Source organism: Mustela erminea, chromosome 3 (genome assembly GCF_009829155.1).
Source record: "Mustela erminea isolate mMusErm1 chromosome 3, mMusErm1.Pri, whole genome shotgun sequence".
NCBI classification, from domain to species: domain Eukaryota; kingdom Metazoa; phylum Chordata; class Mammalia; order Carnivora; family Mustelidae; genus Mustela; species Mustela erminea.
The window spans coordinates 31,591,713-31,605,857 of NC_045616.1; the positions used below are offsets into that span (position 1 = coordinate 31,591,713).

Consider the following 14,145-nt stretch of genomic DNA (forward strand, 5'->3'; position numbering starts at 1 on the left):
CCAGAAAGTAATGTAGCTCTGTCAACACCTCGATTTTAGTTCAGTGAGATCTCAGTCAGATTTCTGATCTACAGAACTGTATGATAAGAAATTTGTGTTGTTTTAAGCCACTAAGTTTGAGGCAATTGGCTACAGCCACAATAGAAAATGACTACGTTTACCCACTTGCTTACTATTACCAATGTGTTCTGTTTCTTCCTCTAGATCTGACATTGTTTTTCTTCCTTTGGCATGTCTTATAGTACCGGTCTGCACATGATACATTCTCTCAGCTTTCTGTGAAAATATCTTTATTTTAACCCTGATTTGTAACAGATAATATCACTAGCTGTAGGCTTCCAACTTGGTAGGTTTTTCCTTCCCACTTAAAAGAGATGGTTCGGTTGTGTTCTGGTTTCTGTCATTTCTGATTGGTCAGACTTCATTCTATAGGCATTGTTTGGACTTTGTCTTTTTTTTCTGCTAGCTACTTTTATGATTTTTCCATTATCTTTAGTTTTTTAATCTATATGACCGTGGTGTAGCTAAATGTGGTTTTCTTCGTATTTATCATTTATGTTGTTGTAATTTGATTTTTTTTCACCAAATTTCAGAGATTTTTGGCCACTATCATTCAAATTCTTTTTTTCTGAGCCATTCAGTCTTCTTCTTTCCTTGGGCATCTAGTTGTATGTATGCTAGACCATTTAGTATTGTCGCACAAGCAAACAAAGTTCTGTTCATTTTTAAAATCTTCGTGCCCCCCCCCCTTTAAATTTTGGTCATATCTGTTGATTTGTTTTCAACCTCATCAACTTTTCCCCCCCTGTGTTGTCCAATCTGCTCTTAGAGCCACTCTGAACTTTATACTTTCCTGTTTTAGAATTTCAGTTTTGTTCTTTATATACTTTTACTTTCTTTGTTGAGATTTCCCATCTGTTAATTTATTATGTCCATATTTTCCTTTAAATTGTTATATACATTTGTACAAGATGTTTTAAAGCCATTGTTGGTGAGTTCCCATGTCCGTGACTTTCAAAACCTATTTATTGACTGCTTTTATTATTTCTTAGATTATGGCTATATTTTCTTACTTCTCTACATATATACTAATTTTTTATTATATGCTGAAAATTTTAGATAATATCTAGGAGGAGGTTTGGATTATGCTGTCTTTCTTTAAAGAGACAAATTTTGTTCTGGCAGGCAACTAAATTATTGTTGGCTACTCTTTTTCTTTTTTTTTTTTTTAAAGATATTATTTATTTTAGGGAGAGAGCTGGGCAGGCATGAGTGTGTCTATGACTGGGGGGAGGGGCAAAGTGGGAGAGAGAAGGGCAAGGAGACGCCACACTCAGCTGAGCCTAAGGCAGCAGGATCATGACCTGAGTCTAAATCAAGTTGGCCACTTAGGGGACCCAGCCTCTCAGGTGCCCCAGTTGTTGGCTACTCTTGATCTTACTTTTTATGCTTGGTTTTATGCTTTCATAGGGTGGGACTTGTTAGACTTTGTCATTAGCTTAGGATGTGTTGTTGTTTTTTTTTTTTTTTAAAGATTTTATTTATTTATTTATTTGACAGACAGAGATCACAAGTAGGCAGAGAGGCAGGCAGAGAGAGAGGAGGAAGCAGGCTCCCTGCTGAGCAGAGAGCCCGATGCGGGGCTCGATCCCATGATCCTGAGATCATGACCTGAGCTGAAGGCAGAGGCTTTAACCCACTGAGCCACCCAGGTGCCCCTAGGATGTGTTTTTTACTTTAGGCTTGGTCCTTATTCCTAAAGCCTGGCCTTTTTGGAGTCTTAGTTGACTGCACACTGTGCTCAGCATTGCTTCTCCAACAGCAACTGCATCAGAACTCTGTCCCCTACCACTTCCCACTCTCTGGTGTCCCCATTCAGCTGGAAGCCTTGCAGCAGCTGCCGTCCCTTAGGCTCACATAGTCTTACCCTGCTTATGTAGAGATTAAGTGCAGTGAATATACTCAGCCAACCTTATGGAAAACCCCATACAGACTTCTGGAGCCCCCTTTTGTATTTTGTTGTGCACTGTATATTCCATCCTTATCAATAGCTTTACATTCTCAGGTGCCTGGGTAGCTCAGTTGGTTAAGCAACTGCCTTAGGCTCAGGTCATGATCCCGGAGTGCTGGGATCGGTCCCACATTGGGCTCCCAGCTCCATGGGGAGTCTGCTTCTCCCTCTGAGCTTCTCCCCTCTCATGCTCTCTCTCACTGTCTCTCTCAAATAATAAATAAAGTCTTAAAAAAAAAAATAGCCTTACATTCTCATCTCTGTCCCCTTAGCGCTGTGAGACTTGTTTCTTGAGCTCCACTTTCCCTTTTCCACATCGGGAAGGCGCCTCTAGGCAGAACACTGAAGCAGTGGGGGGCTTGCCTTGTGCTTCCCTCCCCTCAACTATCACAGACTTATCTTCTCTGTTGCCCAATGTCTGAAAAACAGTTGCTTTGTATATGTTTTATAGATCTTGAGGAGGAAATGTTCATCTGATACCAGTTACTGCATTGTCATCACAAGCAGAAGCTCAGGAATACTGTTTTGAGGTGGAGAAATATTTTCTTTTTCTTGAACTCACGATCTTAAGATCAAGGCCTGAGCGGAGATCCAGTTGGACGCTTAACTGACTAAGCCACCCAGATGCCCTGATAGAGAAATACATTTAAATTGGGTATTGCTTTGATTAGATCAACTGATATCAGAAAATAATGGCATTTTAAAACTTAAAATCTTATTTAAAATTTAATCTTAGCTACATGAGAAAAATATCAGATCAGGTAGAGGATTATCACAGAAAAATGCAATAATATGAGAGAACTCCACTAAGAGTTTGCTGTTCTGGAGTTTAATTTTAAAGCAAACCATAAAAAGATTTAGCAAATATTTGGCTAACTTTGTAATTGAACTTGGTTGATTAAGTATGTAACTGATAGGGCCAAAGTGCAATTAAATAAGTGAAGGGAAAAAAAAATGTCTATTTGAAGAGCAATTCATTCAGAATTTGCTCTGCCTCCTTGATAAAAAGCAGATTGAGAAAGAAGAACTTCTCCACAGGAAGACCCTTTGGAAATCTGTGGTGGACTAGTGTGAAGTGGTTTTTAGCTCGGAAGATGGTGATGGTAGAAACACAGAGAAGTGGATGGAAACACATATTGGAAGTAGTGGTGATGGATGTGGAATGTTAGAGGTATTTTGGATGAATTTTTTCTTTGGGGCTGATGGAGTGCGTAGTCAAGGTTTTCCTGAGGTCAGGCGAGATGGGCTGGAGATATGTGGGGAAAGAGTGTCAAGATTTATGTGTTTTGTTAGGTTTGAGAAACCAAGTGGGTAGTCAAATGGAAATGTCAAGTAGGCAACTAGATAAAACTGTTAAAACTCTGCAGGTTGATGAAATACCTCATTTGGACACACTGGGCCCTCTTTGATTGAGCTATGACATTACAAACCAGGAAGTTACCTGCTGGGTGCTGTGGTCAGACCTCTGTTGGCACTCTGGGCCTCCCAGTGTTAGCTTACTGCTAATCTCCATCAACTCCCCCTGTCCTCTGTACAAACATTAGTACCATTCTCATAGAGTTTTGCTGAAAATTCAAGTCATACTTGAATTCAGGTACCTATGACATTATATCTATAATTACAGTTACTATAATTAGTAAGTTCTCCATATCTTGGTCAATCTCTACAAAACTGTAAGGTAGTGACTTTTTTTTTTCCCTTGAGATGAGGAGGAGGAGGGGGGATATGAAAAGAGTAGGGTGGGGCTACCTCACATGAAGATTGGAATTTGGGTCTATGCAAATTTAGGAACCACTACTGCTTTTAAGAAAAAAATGGAAACACCACTAGAATAGCCTCTGAGAAAGTGATTAAAATTATTCTTCACATATATTTGGAATTTTAGATATAGAGTAAACCACTTACCTCTCAATTACTCTCATAGTCTTAAATCCCTACTGCACTGTCTAGAAATCGTCACATGGAGGTATATCTGCTGGGAGCTTGGAATGCTGTGATACATTATCCACACATGTTTCATTCATTCTATTTTTTCAAATTCCCAGTGAAAAGCCAGGAAGCTGTATTTATTATAAATACCAGAGTCATACTGTAGTATGAACTATAACACCCCTCTCTCCTAAAACACATTACACTAGAATCTGATTGCCTCTCATCTAGGTCTTGGAGAACTTAAGTTCTTTCTAGTACATTCGCAGCTACATTGGTATCACATTCTTGTTTACTTATTAGAAAACTTTGATGAAACTGCTTTTCTATGTGAGAAACCTTTACTCATTAGAATATTTGAAAGAGGCATTGAAGCTAAAACAATTAGTTCTTGTAGGTTCAACTTGTGTGTGTGAGAAGACTCAGGCTCCCTCTGGTGGTAATAATGACGCACTATTTTACTGAAAAATGATGCGAGATGAGATTGTCAGGGTGAAGTGATGTTCCCAGTTAAATACCACACAGAAGTCTGATGCCTTAAATATTGAGCATGTAGGTTTGGGAAGTGACTGAATGATCTTCAGCAGCTAGGTTGCTGGGCTCTGTGGCTTCCTAATCCTTCTTTAATTCTGACATGGAGGGGAGGAAAGAGGGAAGGAGGGGAAGATATGCTATCTCTTCATCATGTCTCTTCTGACTACTCAGAATTATGATGAGGAATTACTGATGCATTTGTTAAGGGCTTTGAATTTTCTTAAATAAAATGTTTTATAAACTTACAGTTTTCTTAGTAATATATCTTCAACTCTAAATTTCCTTTTAGAGCAGTATTTGGTAGTAAGATCACAAAAATAAGTCAAATGCTACCACATTTATTTTATTTTTTTTAGTATAATATAGTATACAAAATATAGTGTATTGGACCCTATGGAGTAAATATATAATGTTTTCTAGCTAATATAATTGGAAGATTAGGATGTTGTAGAAGACTACCTCCACTGATAGGGTTTAAACCCTTTGTACAGTCGCCTGGGTGGCTCAGTTGGCTAAGTGTCTGACCCTTGGTTTTAGCTTAGGCTGTGATCTCGTGGGTCATGGGATTAAGCCCGCATGAGGCTCCATACTCAGTGGGGAATCTGCTTGAAAGACTCTCTCCCTCTGCACTTCCCACCATTTGTATGCTGTCTCTCTCTCTCTCAAATAAATAAATAAATCTTACAAACAAAAACCCTTTGTAGATTTATGAAGTAGTGTTCTTATTTTAGGGTTTTGGAAGAAAGGGAAATGATTCTAAATGATGCCTCATCCAACAAGTTTCTCTGAAAAATGAATATTTAAATTGGACTTTTGGTATAAGGTGTGAATGAGGGAAGTTTTTTTTTTTTTTTTTTTTGAGAAATACTCGACTAATATTAGACTTCATGTGTCTTTTTTTATAGAAATAGAACATTTCCTTAGGAACTTACTTGGAGAGTTCAAGTAAAACATCTGCATAAGTAAGGGTCTTTTAATTAAGAAAAATGGCTGTCAAAATCCCACAGCTTTCTAAATCCGTAAAATGATGTTGAGCTGCAGATCCTGAATTCATACTAAATTATTGATTAAATGTGTGCAGATGAAAGCATAAAAATAATACATTCCTCATTAGCATGTTGCCTGTGTTTACATCTGTTAAATCACAGGTGGTCTAGCAATTGGAGGAAATTAGGGTTTTTTTTTGTTGTTGTTGTTTTTTATTTTTTGTGGTTTTTTTTGGTTTGTTTCTTTAGCTTTGAGAATTCTTCCTACCCTAAAGCTGCTTGAAACTGCTGGCCATTTCAGAACTTAGTTTCCTTAAATATATGAGTATTAAAGATGCTACAGAACTGAAACATATAGACTAAATTTCTGAATCTTTTAGGATCATTATTTATGGCTGGAAGGACTAATGTTCCCATCTGGGTTAAGATAACATTTCTGCTAATTCTTACAAGATGGGAATGAAAGGAATTGCCTGTGGAATTGCAACGATAGTAATTTTTTAAAACATGAAAATACATTTTTTTTCTTTTCTAATAACCAAGGTTAGAAATTCTCTTGGCTAAAAATAAATCAGAAAAGATAGGTTAAGTATAAATAAGAAAGTAAAATTACCTGCAATTCCAACACTCAGAAATACCCAGTGTTATCAAGTTTTTTGTATATTGTTGATATTCACCATCTCTCATCACTAGCCTGGTGTGGCGATCATGGGGGACAGGCACATCCTACTTGCCCCTCATTGCTTTTTTCATTCACTCTCTCTTCTTCCTCAAAGCATTCAGTTTTGAATCTCATGCCATCAAAATTACACCACTTACTGTAGCTCAGCAACTGTGCCCTGGGCCTCTTCCCTCATTCTCTTAAGATTTAGTTTCCGCCTTGCTGTCATTCTTTCCAGCACTGTTTCCGTATCCATATAATGGATCTCTACAGGGAGCTGGCCTCACAGTTCCTCCTCCCAACCAGAGCCGCTTTACTTTCAGGTCATACCTTTGACCAGTCATTTCATATGTGGGAGCGGTTTTGCCCCCTGTGCAACATCTGCCAAGATCTGGAGACATTTTTGCTTCTCACCCTGGGAGGTATTAGTAGCATCGTGGGTGGAGACCGTAGGTGCTACTAATCCTTCTACCATGCACAGGACAACCCTCTGTAGAAAAGAATTATCTGACCCAAAATGTAGGAACCTGGATCAGCTCAAAGGTAGCCACACTATTGCATCTTCCAGACATAAGAATGATTATCAATATAATGGCCCGCTAACCTAGATAAGATGTAATACTTTAAAGTATTGGGTGACCTTCTGTGACAATCAGATGCTGGTATATAGTTAAAACAGAACCATCCTTCCTTATTTTAAGCAGTAAATAGCTTAGTGCTTTTTAATATTCACACCTTCTCTGGCAGTATCATTTAATGGGTTAGGATATTGTCTAATGAACCACACCAGTCAAATGTAGGAAAGGCAGATTTCTTGCAGAAAATCCTTCCAAAGAAGCATTTCTTAAGATTTTTTTAAGCGTATAATTTTATTATATAACAACATCAACATTTAACAATATCACGTTTTATGTTTGAGACCAAGGCTTTATCCCCTCCCCTTATCTTCTGTGTTTTGATTCTTTTGAGTTGATTAAAAGATCTTTACAGTTACCCCCCCCCCCCACAAAGTGGAGAGGGGGACACTTAGTCAATTTAATTGCTAGAAAGTAGATTATTGTATTCTGTGGGCTTGGAAAGCCCTACCAGAATGCCTCAGTGGTGCCTCATTAACTAAGAAAAATGAAAGCAATGATAGTATCGTATGTTGAAAGTGATATTGAGCCCAAAATGTTGATACAGATTATGAATGTAAAATTCCACAGGACAGAGCATTGCAGGGGCTTTGCAAACCTCCAGGCCTTTTAATTGTTAGGGTTTGGGTCCTTTCTTTGGGACTTTATTAGGCCTTGGTTCTGTTGAAAGGAGGAATGAAAGCTTATCATTTTCCCACTAGGAAAGAAAGTCATTCTGTGGCAGCAGTTGCAGTGATAACAGATTTCTAGTATTCACTGCTATTATGGGGAGGGTGAACTCATGAATGCTGACTTCAAATTTCTCATTTTAGGAAATTAAAAGTAGTGGTATAATTTCTACTCAAGTAGCTTTTGGAGAAGAGATTTGTGGGCTATGTAGATAGGGAGAGAGAGGGGGCATATAGAGGGTGACAGCGCAAACCACACATATGTCCCAGCGTTTCTGGGCCCACGCTATGACCCAGAAACACAATATCAGATGTAAGAGGAAATGTGGGTCACTGGTACAGTCTGCTGGCCTGAGCTGTCCCACCATTTCCTTTTCCCTCTGGTTGCTGCTTCCACTAGGTAATCACAGGTCCTGTTGGGAATCTTTCATATTAATAGAATCAGGATAAGTTCTTTGCCTTTACTCAGAAATAGCCGGAAGGACCAGGAACAGTTCACCACTGGAGGGTGTGTGGATTTCCTCCTAAACATCTAAGCTCCTTCATCAGATAAAGCCCTGCCTGGTTGTGGCTGGTGGTTCTGTGATTTTTTCTTCAGTACTGCTAGCAGATAAATTATCTGGTGCCCTATACCACCCCACATTGGCTCTCCATGCCCAGTCTTTCCTTGTCCCGTCCCTGCTGGCAAGTAACTTCACGGACTGAAAACTATAAATGTTGCTCTGCTAAACTTAGCTGTGAGGTTGTCAGATGAAGCATGTTTGCAGAGATGAGTGGTGTGTTCTCTCTTTATAGGAGGAGCCCTGATATCCAGGCAAAAGAAGAGTTATGGAAGCATATTCAGTAAGTACTGCTTTTTTTCTGTTTTAAAATGTGTGTCTTGTTAAGGCATTTACGAGGACCACCAAGGACAGCAAGAGGCAGCCTCTGGCCGAAGCCTGTCACATGGTCTTTGTTGTCATCATTATGTGGAACAGCGCCCTCCCCTGGCGGTGCCTTTCCAGGCCAGCAGCCCCTCTCCCGCCATCTTCTCTTTAGATCACTTAGCCTTACCTGTAAATGGGCCTCAGACTGGCCAATAGTTTACAAATAAATACCAAGGAAAACAGATTCAGAGGGGAAAAAGATGCCTACTACAGGGGAGAGAAGCAGATTTTTTGTAGGGAGATGATGGGTGGAGAGTCCTCTACATTCTGGTTATAGAAGAACTGGAAAAAAGGGAGAAGAGCTAGAGAAAAGGGTCCCCACCCCATTTTGCCTTGAATACATTCTAGTTTCTTAATCTTTGTTCCTGGCTTATGTTTCTCTTAGTTTTACTAACACTGTATTTAGGGATAAGATTAGGAAGGGAAAACCCATCGGCCGATTGTGAAAGGTATTAGTATTTATATCAGCATCGTAACTTTTATTTTCTTGCACATTCCCTTCTAGAAAGGAACTTGTGGATCCCTCTGGATTATCTGAAGAACAATTAAAAGAGATTCCATATACTAAAGTAGAGTGCGTATGTCTTTGAAAATCTTTTGACAAACATTTTATTAATACTTATAAGTAATAGTACGTTCTTACTTGTCAGTGGTGTTCCACGAAGTGCTTTGTCTTTGCATTTTAACTAAAATTAAAACTTTAGGGAGAGGTAGAAAAGGGTGTATTAAAGCTAATTGTTATTCTGTCCTACAATCACTGTCATCTTCTGTTAACTGCCTGTTTGTATGTGATAGCTAGCAAGGGGCTTTTGATGCTTAATGTCAGTTTTAAAATAAAAATTCTTTGAGATATTCATTACCTGGTAACAGTGCTTCTTCTTACTCATTACTTTAATGCCCAAAGAATGATGGTGGCTACAAATCCTGTCCTGTAAGCCCAATCCAATCCCTGTCATAGACTAGCACATGGAACATGCTTCATGGAAGCCTAACAGGACTTCCTAATCATTCAGTTTAGAATGCAGCAAAAGATGACTTCTTTACTGTTTTCTATCCTGCTATAATTAAGAGGAAGTGGGATTCTACTTCATGGCTGTATGTCCCTCTGTAACCCATGCTTGCTTCCTCTCTCTGGTTGAACAGCAGGTTTGTACACACCCTCGCCAACTGCCCCTGCCCATCTCTCCTTATCTTTAGGCTAAAGACTGAATTATTAATGACAGGCTAATTAGTAGCTAGGACAAGGGCCAACTTTTTCTGGTGGAATGCCATTTTGTCTGCATTGTAGGTTTTCTTCTTCCACACTTTTGGAAAAAATGCAACAGGGAATGGTTTCATTACAGTTTTTTTCACTTAGAAGATTCTCTCTCTTTATATATATAAAATCACCCATGTACATACAAATACTAGAGTGGCATTTTCATGTATGGTCAAAGGAGCAGTTTTCTGTTGTTAGCTTGTGAAATTTAAGCCACTTAGGTTTTCCAGGCTCAGAGGGATCAAGTCCTTTTTAAACTCTCAAAGTCTCATTCCATATTAAGGAAAAATTCCAAATTATTCTCTTCTAACTTCTGGTTTCCACATTTTTGGTTGCTTGTTCAGGACTCAAGGTGACCCAATCCGCATCAGGCATTCCCATTCGCCTCGAAGTTACCGCCAGTATCGCCGGTCCCAGTGTTCAGATGGAGAGCGATCTGTTCTCTCAGAGGTGAAGTAAGTAGGCAAGCTTGAGTACGTAATCCCCTTCATGGCTTCAGCTCCAGAGCAGATAATATAATGGGACTTTCTGCAATGATGGGAATGGTCTGTATGTGTCGTTATTATTTGATTATTCTATCTAGTGTAACTAAGAAACTGAAAATTTAATTAATTAATGTTAATTAATTTAAATAGCTCTGTATGCCTAGTGGCAACCACACAGGATAGCACAGATCTAGACTATACTTTGGCTAAATCATGCCACCTCCGAGCTATGCACTGAAGCTTTTATTTTTTTTTTAAGGTTTTTATTTATTCAGTTGACGGGGGAGAGAGAGAGTGAGACAGAGAGAACAAGTTGGGGGAATGGCAGAGAGAGAGGGAGAAGCAGGTTCCCCACAGAGCAGGGACTGATGTGGGACTCCATGCCAGGACCCTGGGATCATTCCCTCAGCCAAAGGCAGTCCCTTAACTGACTGAGCCACCCAGGTGCCCCTGCACGAAACTTTTAAAAGAAAAATGTATTTACTATTCTGTTATGAATGATACATTCTTATTTGAGAGAAGTGGCGTAAGTTTCTTTCTGATTTGATGACATTTTCTTTTACTACGGCAAATATATGTTGCAGTCATTTCTTTGCATTTAGTTTTTCTTTTGGGTTAAGTGGCCGTATCTCATTCACACTGTGGTCACAATAGGTGCTCTATTTTAAATAAATACGTTAATGAAATAATTAATCATCATGTACTTGGTATTGCTGGTTAGGAATGTTAATCATTGAACTCTGAATTAAGGCTCAGAATTTTAGTAAACAATAAATTGGGAGATAGACTAATCCAGCAGAGAGAGGTGTAAGCCAGGTTTTGTTTATTTTTTGTTTTGTTTGTAAATTGTAGATCCTGGCTATTTATAGCTCCATAGGTTTATAGAAAAAAGAATAAATGGACAACAAATGCTCCTCTGGAAACAAATCAAAAAGCCATTTATACATGTCACAGTAACAAAAGCGCATGGGAACCACACCTGTTTTATTCTTGGTTCCTCTATTTATTTGCTTCAATTTTCAGCAAGTTACTTAACCTGCTCAACTTAATTCAAAAACATTTATTAAACACCTCTCTGTGTGAAGCACTGTGTAGGCACTGTAAGGAATATGAAGGTATATAAAACACGCTTTCTATCCTGTAATCCTCTTCCAGCTCAAGTTGTGATTCTAGGTACTGTCTTGATCCTTAATTCTAAAACAAATTCTCTGCAGTTCAAAAACGGATCTTGTACCTCCACTTCCTGTGACCCGTTCTTCAGATGCTCAGGGTTCTGGTGGCTCCACGGTTCATCAGGTTGGTAATAAAGTTTTAAGGTATCGGTACTGATGACAGTTTTTGAGAAGCACTTTTCTGAAAGTTCTTTTGGGGAAATAGGGCAAAGAGATTCCATAATTTTAAAAGAAGTTATACAAAGTGTGGAAGAAGGAAGAAGGGTGACATGATTCAAGCAAGGCACAATGTGGGAAGAGTTACATTCGAGGTGAGAGCTAGAGCTAGTGTAAGGTCTCAAACGGTCTGATACCTGGAGCAAAGCCAAGGATAACGAAGATGGTAAGATTGTCTGGAGCCAGAATAAAGAAACAATGGCTTCACTAATTTAAAAAAATATTCTTTTTAGATACTTTTTTTGACCCGGAGAAGCAAGGAGAAAGTGATAGACTTACAGTGGGCAGATTTCTATTGTTAACTGATGGCAAACAGGGAAATTACTCAAGTCCTATTTTATTTCTGTTTTCTCCATCAAAGAGAATTACTTTTGTCCTGGGAATGTTTAAAAAAAAAAGTGGTTAAAAGGGAATTCAAGGACATAATAGAGCATCTAGGTGCCTTAACAAAATGGATTTAATACTCAGTTGAATTAGGTGGATCTGTCGAGACCACTGTCACAAACATACTGCAGCAAGGTGTTTAACACTGTCTCTCATGCTAAGGAAGAGAGAAAAAAGTAGGTTAAGATCATTAGATGGCTTTATATCTGGTTAAACCATCACTCTAAGAACAAAGTTGATGTTTATAATGGACCAGTGTCAGCCCACTGTTCACAGTGCTGTGGTTTTCAGTTTGTAAAAGATCCTGGAAAGCAATTATAACTGCTGTTTCTCACCCATAAAAATGCATACAAGCACATACATAGTTTTGTATGTAAACTCAGGGAGTTGACAGATGACCTAAGAAAATGGACTCCAGCGGTACTTGTCATATGCTGCCCTTTCTGATTCATTTTTGTCATTGATGTGAGCAGGGACAGAAAAGCCTGTGCTGATTTAAGTTGGGCTTAAGAGTGTGAGACTGTGAGATCAAGGTTTACAAGGAGGAAGTTTATTGGAAAGCACTCTTAAGATCAACACTTGGGAAGTGAAAGGCAAGAGTAGAAGTGTGTGGTATGCTCCCAATAAAGCATCAGCTGATTCCACACGGAGCCCTAGATCTGAGATGGTCCATCCCGTCCCTCCCCTCTGGATGCAAAGCTCTCACATTCACCATGGAGCAAGTCACTTCAATAACGGGTGCCCTAGGGAAGGGACTGCCTTCAGCTGAGGGGAGCCTGTGGGGAAGGGCTCCGTTTTTGAGCTGTACGGCAGCTAGTACTTCCAGCAGGTGGGCGAGTGAATGCCTCAGTCCAGAATGGAAAGCTGGGTACTTAATCAAAACTTCCACCAAAATCTGCCTCATTTTTGATTAGATAGATCAAGGAGAGCTAACAGGTTGCCCAATTTGTTTCAAGTCAATCATAGTTTTAAAAATTTATATTCAAGATTAGTTTAGGCTTTGCATTCAGACTGACCTACATTTGCGTCTCCTTGTCTCCACACAGCACTGTGTGACTTTGGACAAACTTTAACTTCTAAACTTCGATTTTTGTGCAGTGTGGATAATAACATGTTAGGGTTACTGCGAAGATAAATAAGCAGTTTCTCAGAACTTTTTGTCTTAAAACTTCAAAGTTGGATTCAGTACAAATAAGAATCTTACTTTATTGCAGTTTTGCTTTTCCAACTAGATTCCCTCATCACCATCACTTAGGAATCTCAAACTTAGGCATACTGAATAGGGGCCCTCACTTCGCTGCGCACAAGAACTCCCATGCATCTTCTGACCAGTGGCTCTGATTCTAAGCTTGTCTCTGTGACACCTTTGACTTTCAATTCAACAAACATCTAATGAGCACATGTAATGAGACAGGCACTGGTTGGGTAGTCAGCAGACCAGTCTTATAGGCTAAATCTGGTTTGTTTTTGTACAGGCCAGGAGCTAATAATGGCTTTTCCATTTTTAAAGGGTTGTTCTAAAGAAGGGGGTGTTTGGGCGGGGGGCGACTTAACAACAAACAGGTAAGAGTCCACAGTCTGGCCCTTCACAGCAAAATGTTTGCTGACTCCTGGCCTAGACAGGTAACACATAAAAGGAAACAGGCAAAATTTAAAAACTAGTTAAGCATTATGAAGAAACAAAGGGCTGAGTTAGAAAATCTACAGGTGACCTCACTTTACAGAGATGAGTGGTCCAAGAAAGCCATCTCAGAAACCAAGGTATAGAGCTGAAACCTTGCAGGGGAAAAGTCGTAAAGGGCCTGTTTGAGCTGAAAGCCCCATGTGGTCTGAGCACGGTGGGGGTGGGGTCAGATAACACAGGGCTTTAGATACCATGGAAAAAAGTCTGGATTTTATTCCAAGTGCCAAAAGGAAACCATTGATCTGGCTGCCATGTGGAGAAGGGACTTAGTGAGCCAGGGAAGCAGAAAAGCTGCATGTCCTAGTTCTGCCAGGGTACATAAGTCGGAGTGGCATGGCCTGCCTATACCTCACCTCAGAAAGCTGGCTAAAGTGGGATGAATGATGGACTGATTCCCTTTATGTCCTTAAATATGAAGGCAGAGGGGACAGGTTTAGTGGTAGACTAATTTACATGGTAGTGCTGTTTTGGGTAACCTCCCTGTGCCTTTTCCAGTTCCTGTATTAGTTCTCCATTCCCCTGCACAGACTCACTGGAGGGTCCTTTTGATTTATCTAGAAATCTTCCATTTCAGACAGATGTCTCACTCTAAAATG

General features: G+C 39.5%; 1 protein-coding gene across 1 annotated transcript in view; it reads left to right on the forward strand.

Moving 5' to 3' along the window:
- EPB41L4A (erythrocyte membrane protein band 4.1 like 4A) overlaps positions 1–14,145 on the forward strand; it is a 255,162-nt gene that overhangs the window by 238,658 nt on the left and 2,359 nt on the right. Inside the window, exons 19-22 of the mRNA XM_032335554.1 lie at positions 8,220–8,267; positions 8,856–8,924; positions 9,953–10,063; positions 11,308–11,389. Of these exons, the coding sequence (XP_032191445.1) occupies positions 8,220–8,267; positions 8,856–8,924; positions 9,953–10,063; positions 11,308–11,389 (310 nt within the window). The remainder of the gene's footprint in view (positions 1–8,219; positions 8,268–8,855; positions 8,925–9,952; positions 10,064–11,307; positions 11,390–14,145) is intronic.